General features: G+C 41.8%; 2 protein-coding genes across 2 annotated transcripts in view; one reads left to right on the top strand and one right to left on the bottom strand.

Annotated features, from left to right (window-relative positions):
- T265_07114 (hypothetical protein) overlaps positions 1 to 10,922 on the top strand; it is a gene marked incomplete at both ends in the record, with an annotated part of 68,961 nt that overhangs the window by 44,902 nt on the left and 13,137 nt on the right. The window contains one exon of the mRNA XM_009172557.1: positions 4,875 to 4,914. Coding sequence (XP_009170821.1) covers positions 4,875 to 4,914 — 40 coding nt within the window. The remainder of the gene's footprint in view (positions 1 to 4,874; positions 4,915 to 10,922) is intronic.
- The window catches only part of T265_07115 (hypothetical protein), a gene marked incomplete at both ends in the record, with an annotated part of 48,762 nt that continues 41,259 nt past the window's right edge, over positions 3,420 to 10,922 (bottom strand). The window contains one exon of the mRNA XM_009172558.1: positions 3,420 to 3,565. Coding sequence (XP_009170822.1) covers positions 3,420 to 3,565 — 146 coding nt within the window. The remainder of the gene's footprint in view (positions 3,566 to 10,922) is intronic.

Genomic DNA, 10,922 nt, shown 5'->3' with positions numbered 1-10,922 from the left:
TAATACGATGGTGTTACTGGTTTTAGTCTGACAGCTTTCAGCTTGAGTAAACTTGCTGTTGGTTTGGCATATAACATCGATTTTGTCAGTTCCCCGTGTGTTGGTGAATAGGCAGACCGTTTGAGCATACTTATGGTCCATTCGAAAGAAATATAACAATGGGGAAATGTCAAATTTCTTCGCAGTGTCTTCTTGCTGTTGGATTGGCTGAGCTGAAACCGCTTATTCGGGAAAATGTCTTGACTTTTGAACCCACCTCAATTTCCGGATGGGAACTGAGGATAATTGCTCTGAGAGTTCAGAATTGTGGGTCTGTGTGTTTGTGTTTGTGTGTGTGGTCTTTCTTTACACTTGGGACTGCACCCGTCCATTTTGTACTACTAGTCTTCATCACCTGCGACAGTGGTTAGAAATCATTCATCGCCGATAGTTCCGTTTGCCTTCAAGTTGCTCATTGATTCTATACTCTTGTTGATAGATTTGAAGATTTTGTTGGCTGATGTGACGATTGGACGGATTTACTGTTTGGTACTCTCACCAGATTTGTTGATTTCAGTATCGTGTCCATCCTGAACAACTGCTCCGCCCGTAGTTCACTTAAGGGGCTATCGGTTCAAGCCTTGTTCTTGCTTCTGTTTTTCCCGTTCCTAGTGGTTCTGTCCAACTTGGGAAATTTGATTTAAGCGGCCTGATGTACAAATTTATCTCAGGATGTCAGATCCACTGGACTTCAGGGGAAATTGTCTTGCTGACTCTTGTTTCGGTTGTGCGTATCTGTTGCCGTGAGTGTAGTGGTCATCTATCTCTAGCCATTCCTTGCAAGGAGTCTGGTTTGCTCTTGGCATAAACGTTACACCACGTGAAACAGGGCAGAGCAAATGCTTCTGGGCAGGTAAAAGTCTCCCGGTGATGGACTGTTTTAAACATAGAACGTCGCAGTGTGTCCCGAATTCAGTAGCTCTGACGTGCCAGTTGGCTGCCAACCTGTTTACCGACTTCTCAGATTAACTACTATTTAAGCAACCCAGGCGGGTTACCAATGGTCCGACAGGGTTGTAGAATTCGCTTTCCTGAGCCGGTCTGGTGTGGGGAACACGTTTTTGGTCTTGATATCTCCCTTTTTCTCATTATTTTATATTGCAAATGTTGAATGGCAGTTTGTGTCGTGGATATAAATCACTATACATAACTACCAAATTTCAACTACCAAATTAGAGAATGTACCAGCCATCATTAAACACGTATCACTTTAACAATATCAAGGACGACTGATGAAACGTGGACTACGGTTTGCAGGTGACTCTCTACATTTTCAAGGTTTTACGTAACCTGATAACTATAAAACGTACAACTTCTGTGACAAGCCAATAATCGTTCAACTGATTGAGTGAATAGCTAGTTTAAGTTATCAACGATACCGCAAAAACAACGAAGTGTATCATAAACTGACCTTGACTGACTGGCTGAAGTCTGCCTTCATCATCTATGATGCAACAGGAAAATTAGCAATTTATGGTTTTCAACTTTGTATAGCAGACTTTGCTTCGCTTCGTGTGGTTGGCTCATATTTCTCATCCTAGTAAAGTATCCCCCCAAAAAACAGTTCCTCCTGCGAGAAGTGGACTTAATTAACGCGGCTGTCATTTAGACTGACTTGTTTTCTATGGCTAACTCAAAGAGGATGTTGGATACAATGCGCTGATTGATGAGCACTGAACGGCTTGACTTGAACATGAAAAGCAGAGTCAGAATTCCTGGATCCTTTATTGAGATCTGTCCTGTAAGTGAAGCCGGTCAATGTTGAAAACCTGGGAAGCCGTTTATCCGCATTGGGCACCATCAGCAGTATGCATCTCATGGAACTCCAGGAAATTTCGACTTCGTGACCCTCCGGTGGTAGTACGGACACAACACGTCCGGCCATGAGGAGATGATCGGCCTTGTGAGACTTAAACTCGTGAAAGAAGGTTTTACAAATGCCGTTGATTTGAGCTCCAAACGAAAGTCGGTACAAATCCGCAGTGCAGTCGACATCAAAAGTTAGACATTTCATTTCAGTTTGTACACCATCTCAGGTGTTCAAACATAACGGGCTGCTAATGAGTGTTGCCACATTCTAACTCATATCTTGTTGAGTAGTGTTTTGCTTTCAATGGAAGGCATGGCGGGAAATTAAACTGTGGTACGAAGATCGATAGAGGCAATCGTTTGATTGGTTCTTGTTAGGTACACTGGCAGCACACTGTAAATTAAAAATGCAATTAAGCAGCAGTTCAAAGCCTGTCTGAGCCGACAGTTCGACTACATTAGTTAATGCCACCCGGCGTACACTTTCAACCGAAAGGCGTTGGGTGAAACTCAGCCCACTGATACAAACCAAGAGGATGCATATTTGTTTATCTCAACGACTACCACCTGGAATCAACATGCTTTCAGTTTTACAAATTTACAAAATGCGCCTAAAGCGTACACTTACACAACTGGGCAAGTTTGCCAATCAGCGGCTTGCCTGAAATCAGATGAAACAGTTGCGATCAAATATGAGAGGCTCCGATAGCGACTAAAGAATAAAACAGTCAGTCACGAAACCCAGAGCAGCTAGAGGTCACTGTGTCCCTCAAAGTGTACTTTTAGCATGGAACAAAAGGTTTGTAGTTTCGGGCTAATGAGAAGACCGTCAAGTCTTTATAAATGGTCGTTTGTAAGACATAGCCATCCGTAAGGACTACCGCATGGATACAATCAGTTCACTAATTTACACCGACGCACAATAGATACACCAACCCCACCTGGCCGTTAACGCGCCCACACAGCCCATTTGTCCTTGAAAGTAGGGTGTGACATGTTTAAATCAATATTCTACACTGGTGGCTCCGACAGGCGCATCAACACTTTGATGCATTCATCTGAATTCTTCAGTTGAGTTAGTATCATTGTTAGGGGTTTTTTTACACAGCGGTAGTTTCGGGCTAATGAGAAGACCGTCAAGTCTTTATAAATGGTCGTTTGTAAGACATAGCCATCCGTAAGGACTACCGCATGGATACAATCAGTTCACTAATTTACACCGACGCACAATAGATACACCAACCCCACCTGGCCGATTAACGCGCCACACAGCCCATTTGTCCTTGAAAGTAGGGTGTGACATGTGTAAATCAATATTCTACACTGGTGGCTCCGACAGGCGCATCAACACTTTGATGCATTCATCTGACTTCTTCGGTTGAGTTAGTATCATTTTTTGGGGTTTTTTTACACAGCGAACAAAGCCTGTTTTTGGTACCAGTCAGTGCAATGGAGCTCCAAAAACCGAATGCATTTCAAACTCCAACAGCTTGCATTCCTTGTCTCCTCTTTTCGTCGTTGGCAAATAGATGGTGCGGCAGTTGGAAACGGAACATCTTGACAGACGCCTCTCACTTGATATCCTGCGCGGTGTCAATTTGTGTCATACTGAATTCGTGGACGACTTGAGAATCCAGATTAGAACAGACAGCTTTGCCACTGGACAAAGTTTCATAACACTTGTACAACTCACGTGTATAGGGATCAATCAGTTCGGCTATTGAAAAATTTGAAAGGAGTACCACAATATTTAAAATTTATACATGTAAGTATAGACAGGAATAAGAACGAAGTATATCAATGATATGCAATGAAAGACACTGTGGTTTTTAACTCTTTCTCTTACTTTCCTTTAGCACTCAAACGGGTTCCAAAATGAGTTAATTAATAAGCTATAGTAAGAACTAAAAAAGGAAATCAAAACTTTTCTGAGTGAATCATGTGAATCCTAATTCTGACGTTTTACAAGAAGAAAACTCTCCGGCAAATTTTCAGACAAACCAGTGAGTCCGGGAAAAACAGATATTTATACCCCCAGATACCTTCGATTTGACATGATAATCGGTCTTAAAGAAGAACTTAGCGAAGAACAATGAAGCGAAGACTAGAGGATCAGCTTTTTAAAGCTTTTGTAATGCGAGGTAACCGGGGAAAATGCGCACCGTTTGTTGTGTTAGTTGTGTAAAGAAAATAATGTGTTACTGTCAGGAGTTGAGGATCATCATATTTCTGGAAGTAATGGTACTATCTTTGTTCGAGCGAGGAGAGGTTAAAAAAGATTGGCCCTAAAAAAGCTTCCAATGGTTGACCTTGGCCAAGGGGCTGCAAACAAATTCGGAAGCAGAGTCCCATGCGACTAAAAAAACGTCCTCTCTGAATGTGGAATTATCGGTATTTCGTGGGTTTTTGCGTCTCCAGGCGCGGCAAATTCTCAAGCCGAGGCGTCAGACGTCGATGAGAGAAAGTCAGCCGTCGGTTTGTGGCCTGGATCGTTGACCTTTTCTTGCTTGAGCACTTCACTCTTTGGTTGACCATTGAGGTTGACATAACTAACTCAGACAATGGGAGACCAATTCCACGTAGTTCAATAAGTTGTTCGTATTGTGCCCGTGCTTCTGTGACACACAACAGTGAAAATGTCACGACAAATTAGTAGTTTGCGGCTTTGTTTCCCCCGCACAAATCACGGTTGTTCTTAACGTATTCATCATATGGGCTGCAGAGTTCACAGCACTTTCTTAGTCTGTGGGAAAGAGCCTAGATAAGTTCTTCACAAGACACCAAGCTGTGGTCGTTAAGTTGAATGCAGAAAGTCTTGTGTTGTACGTCCTTAAATTATTGCTAAAAACAACACATAGATCTTCCAGTTTACCGGTACATTTTCGGGGTTCCATCTTAGGTGTCTTAGGTGGATCAGAAATGTGGCTGTTTCACCCCACAGATTCCCTTTAGTTCGCTGGACGATACACTGTGACAGTCGATCTGCATATGACTGGCTCCTTCCTACCCTGTGTTTACTTTTTCAGCCCGGCCAGATGGCTCATATGCTATGCTTCTCTGGAGCTAGTGAGTTTGGCGGTTTCTTGAGTGTCTTACAGGGCCCATGTTATTTCTCTCAGCAAATGAATATACCAATGCATCACTTTCATAAAAAAACATTCTTGGCGATTTTATGTTGTGAAGTCACTGATTCCAATTAGGACTGTTTTAAAAGCGTCCTTCATTCTTGTTTATTTCTGTTCGGGAGATCTTGACGTGTGATATAATCGATGCCGCGAAAATCCATGCACGGAGACTTTCTGGATCTACCTTTGCCACACAGTAATGAAATCCAACTTATGTCCACATTCACTTACTGGATGCATCGAAATTGCGACAGACGTTGCAGTACGTGAGGATAAGTCACGAGGTCGCTCACATTGTAGGCGAACGCTGACCATTCAAGCTAATGGATCTGATTCCGGATGGTTCACTTACCGCATTCCAATTCTGTTTGTCAGAACCGATTTCAGTTTTCAGATCGTTCGTGAAGAATATGCGAGCAGGCGAGCAAATGGGTGTGAAGACGCTTGATGGTTGCTCGTAGAGCTACTTCTGCTGAATGAGACTCTTGTGGGGTGTGCAATGACAGATGTAGAGAAGAACCTCTTGATCGGTGAATTTGATACCCCTTGTCCGGGCAAAGATACCGTTTCATTGATTGAATACATTTCCATTTATAAAAGAAGCAGCAACTGAAAACCGGATCTAGTCTATAATACCATTGTGCATTCACATCTCCGTAATCTTCTTTGACTGATCAACAGAGCTTCGTCCGGAGCATCTACGCCGATGTTGTGGTGTTTCTGCTACCCAACGATAACAGCTGTATGAGCTCTGAGTTTGTTTCTTCCACGTCTTCCACTAATGACGTCAGCTTGTCAACTTCTCGGTCGAAGTTAGTGTTTCCGCAATGAGTTTTTTGTTGCTCACTGGTTCGATCCTTAACTGTTTTTTGTATATTTCAGTCAGCTGCACTTGTATGACCATTTGGGAGAAATGCCCGACAACTGAAGCGACTCCCTTGTGGTCAGTTGATTAGTGGAATTCAAACGGGTGTCTGCAAGATCTTCGCGGGCCTTCAGGTTCATCCCATCTCAGTGATGGAGCAAAAACGTACAAACAGAAGCGGTTGTTCGACGTTCAACGCAACTACACCCGTCGAGAACTGTGCAATCTGTGGGTGAAGATACCTGGATGGAATCGGACCCAGCAGTCTCCATCGTACAAAACCCCTAAACGACTACAGAACAAACACAGTCTTGGTTAAATGAGTCCGCTGAATCCTGGGTAGCACGCGATCCGTTCTACCCTCAAAACGCAAGCTGACAAAACGAATGTAAAATGGAAAGTCAGCGCCACTTGTTTCACGTACAACACCAACGAATTGGTCACATACTACTAGACAGAAAATTAAAAATCTCATGTACACCTTATTTTTAAAAGCTGAACGTCCTCATAAGTCCTCTTCAACTTTTGTTGATATTTTGTGAATATTCATTGACTATCACTTAATTGAAAGCTAACGCTGTAAAGCATTTCCGCAGGTTCAGTAACCAACCCCATTGGGGTGCACCTGTCATTACACGCGAGTCGGAGTTCCGGAAAAACACATACTACTAGTGTGCCTCATCAGTAGTTTCCGACCAAATAATCACCTTTATTTCTTCAGTCCCATTTAGAGTAGGAGGCAATGGTTGTGCTCAAAAGGACTTGTGTTTTAGTTCATCTGGGGATAGTGACATTCAGATGAATTTTAAATGAACTGGCAGGTGACGCCAGGGCACACTTTTTGTTATTATGCGATCGTGCTTGCACTCACATCGCTAGTAAGGCCAAATGTTCTTTGTATTTATGCAAGCTCATCTTGTTCTCTCGGCTTTAAGTCGGTATTCGCCGCTGGCACATAGTAATCTGCCCGTCTCAGTGTAACCTGCGTGTGGCTTACCGACCGTGCACTGACGTCCAGTGGATCTACCTCTGTCGACCAGTAACTCCTTTATGGCGGCCAGCCAACCTGCATGAGTGTAAAGTACATCTTACTGAAAAAAATGCTTCGCATTGGAGGACCTATTAAGCACATATTGCGTCCTTATTTCCAACAGATGCATTCAAGTCTCCTATATTTGAGAAGGGTTGCAAAACCTTACCGGTGCTGAGATTCTTGAGGCCAGTGAAATATTATTCATCAGTTTGATTCGGAATTCTTCGGATAAACTTTCCTTCAACCAATCTGGTAAGCCGTCAGCAAATATGAAGAAATATAGTCACCTGGTCAGCCAAACTTTCCACGTTTTTATAATTTTAGCATATTTCGAGTAGAGAAGCGTCTTACGGGTAATTTCTGACGGAAATGAATAAGCTGAGGCAAAGTTCGCTTAAACCATATCCAAGAACGTATGTCTAGCAGCGTTTCTGTGACAATAATGGACCAAATTTTGCTCGTCCAGTCTAACAGCCGGTTACATCTTGGTCGTTTTCGATGGATTAGTTGAAACTGGTTGATGGTCAGTTTAAAAAAACCATCAAATTTACGATTATAAAAAAGGCCTTCCACAAGAGCGATTTCTGGCGGAATCTTAATTTTTCAGGGAAGAAATGGAGGCCTGATGTTTTCAAAAATTTGGTCCACTGGGAACTCAACTTCGAAATCTCAATACACGTTTGACCATCCACTGGCCAGAACGTCCGATGAACTTCCGGAAAGCACAACTCGTTGAGAGGAGTGGTCAAGATACTTTGGTTTGCTACATGGGATGGACTAATAAGTGTGTCAGATTGACAAAAATCTGGCGTTTTATTTTCTTTTTTAGACAGCTTATCATTCCACACTAATTTGTGTTGGGAATCACGTACAGTAAAGATCCTGCTCTGTTCTCGCTCCAGCCAAAAAGGACCAAACCCGCATCGTTATCTGGTTTAACCGTGAATCGCAAGAAGGCGAACACGACTGTCTATTACTAGTTCTGTAAAATTGTAACCAGACTATTCCTTGCTTTAACCACTGTGTATGCGTACTAGATAAATGTTTCGATTCGTTTGCTGCCCACGTTTATGAGTGTTTCTTTTACGAGAGGTAAAAGCGGAACTCTGTGTCTCCCCTGGCATCATAAACAACACTTGTGGAGAGTGGATCATGCTGTTCTGCTATGGTTTCATCTTGGCTTACTGCGGGAATATCACTCATCGCCTCTGTGATTTCCCAAGGTATGCAGGTTTGCAAGAGGTATTCGTTTTTACCAAGGCATGCTGAATAGTAATTGTTCCCCGGTAGGAGAACTTGCTAAACATCCAGTCCATAAGGAACGTCTTACGCATTTCTGAAGAACTTAAAAATCCCAAAAGCACTCTTTATTTTAATTAATTTAACATTGTGTCAAGTAAGTTGGCTGCCAACACCGATAAGCTGATTTGGTAATAACATATGCTAAAGTCGTAGCCTGTCACGGTTTTTATTTCCCGCCTACTTTGAGAGGATTGCTGTATTCACTGATATCTAGCTTAAACTTTCCAGCCCAAAAGTAGGCATCTGAGTGCTTTCTTGTTCCAAACAGCAAACGAACCTTGGTATACTTTTGAACGGACAAACTATAACGTTTTATCGTGAGCTCAGTTAACCAAGACCGAGTTAATGTCACGGACGAGTAACTGCATTCACCCACTTACAGAGCTTCACTACCGTAGTCTTCAGTCCTGAATAAAATTAAACAAGAAAACGTTTGATTTTGTGAGTGGCAAGGTATTCACAGCATATCTGCATCCAAAGAAATGATAGTATAAAATTTCTCCACAGGAAATTTCGTCATCTTTCTAACTCGACATCTGATAAATTGCTTAGCAAAACCGTTCCACTACACGGGATCATACAAGTAGGGACGCACGTACTCACATGCCTACTGGTACCAGGACATGTACTCAGAGTCGAAATGTCGTAGGTATGCGTGCACCTATATTCGGTGCTACTGCACTTTGCGTTTAACTGCTGTCCTCCTTGTATGCTGCAACTGTGTGATGCACAGTCTTAATTGGGATTTCCCATTGAAAGGTTCTCTAAGTTGTCTTTAGTTACAAACAATTGTGCCTTCAATTGAGAAAGATATCTGAACTAATTGCATTGCTCTTTGACGCGGTCCAAAGTATGATATCTCATTAGGTCTTCGGTCCGAGATATTGACATACAGAATACATACGCAAGAAGGATGCGCACCGTAATGCACTATTTATAAGGTTGCTGAAAATTCTTCGATAACCCACAAACTGTATCGCCCTTCTTGGAGACTGAAACATGAGGCGGCCTGGTGCAGCACATTCAATTGCCTGAAAACATCACAAACGAGAGATTCAGCTGGATTCCAGGTGAGTTTCCCGAAAAACCAAATTTGTATTTAAGTGAGCGTATTTATCAAAGAATGCAAACCGTTATTAATAAGGTGCCCAAAGAATGAACGATCAATTTTCAGCAACAGAAGTTTGACTTCCATCAAATTAACACACAAACTTCGCGCGAAATTCTGAATATGACGTTTACAACTTAGTCGAATTTGTCCGCGCTTGACTTGAGACAATGTTTGTTCGCTGCAACGAAGGGCAACCGCAAATATCATGTCAGATCCCTTTCAACCCCTGTACAAATGCTTCGTTGTCACACGGCCTATGAAAAAAACACTCCAGAGTGACAGATTTTAGCTTTGTAAATTAAAGTTGTTTACCACATTCACCATTGATGACCTCGGGGGACATCGGTTAATTTACTTAGAAACGTGCATTTGATTCCGCGTCAATATTACGGATTTCTACGAATGGTTTGAAGTTGAGCGCAGTGTCCATGACTTTCTCACATTAGAGGAAAAGCGGAACTACTTAATGAAGAGAATTATTAGACTAGCTGTCTTTCCAGGGGTTTTGACAGTCAATGTAGTTTACTTCAGAAAACGTATTAAAGCTCAAAGATAACCAAAAAATTAGGGAACGTTTTGGCACTTCAGTCGCTGGGTGAATTGATGCATGACGCCAACAAGGTTCAGCAACCATGGATTAGTTGAGATACCATAGAAAAACAAAATAACATACTTCCAAAATAGGCATGTCTTCGAAGTGCTGCAGATGAAAGTTGAAATGTGATTGGATGCGACATTCGAATTAATATTAAGACTGAACTGTTCACAGCGACGAAGCAACTTAAAAGCCGTAGCACTTTTCTGGGGGAGGATGAAAGATATTTTCAATTAGGGCAAAATCAAAACCTTGTTTCAGATGAAGTCTAATTTTAATTGATGAAAAGACTCCCATCTCACATCAAAAACTAATGAAACACGAATAAGACTACAGTGAACCGTTCATGCAGTGTGCTTTAACTGTGTCCAGCAGACATTTGATGTCACGCTAGGGGAATCGGTTTCCAATAAAAATCATAGTGGACAATAGGGTTTCTTCTTTAGTGATCATTACTCAGAATATATCACATATGAAAATAAACTACTGTTGCGTGTTACTTTCACTTAAGGTTCTGAGGAAAGCAATACATACGGAAGACGAAAAAGATACTAGGAAACTCCGACTTTTGCTCTCAAATTTTGTGGCCATTCTTACACAAAGATCTATACTAATTCCATGGAAATTCGATGACATTTCTGGGTTCTAGGAGTAGATTTACCAAAACAAATATTCTGAGACAAGATGTTTGTGGTATGTTGGAATAAGGTATCTTCCAACCAGAGCACTTGTTGGTTTTAAAAACGAGTTTTAATTAGGTAAGAATAATTTGAATACGAAAATAATAATTAGTCAAATTCAGTCGTTTTAAACTGAATTTTGGTGAGCAGCTTAAAGTACTTTTGGAAAAGCACAGGTTATCGACTGAGGCATCGTGTTGAGACGTCTTGACATGTAGTCTACACCACTTCACGTGATTTGATAAGGAAATGGCTTAATGGAGAAGGCTCAAATTTATTATAACTGACACAACATCTTTTACGGATGACTAATCCCACCTTTCAGCAAATTAGTCCTCGTGAGCTGTCAAACAGTCATCACAC

The sequence above is a fragment of the Opisthorchis viverrini genome (assembly GCF_000715545.1).
Source record: "Opisthorchis viverrini unplaced genomic scaffold opera_v5_161, whole genome shotgun sequence".
Classification (NCBI taxonomy): Eukaryota; Metazoa; Platyhelminthes; class Trematoda; order Opisthorchiida; family Opisthorchiidae; genus Opisthorchis; species Opisthorchis viverrini.
This window is presented reverse-complemented; position numbering and strand designations above follow the sequence as displayed.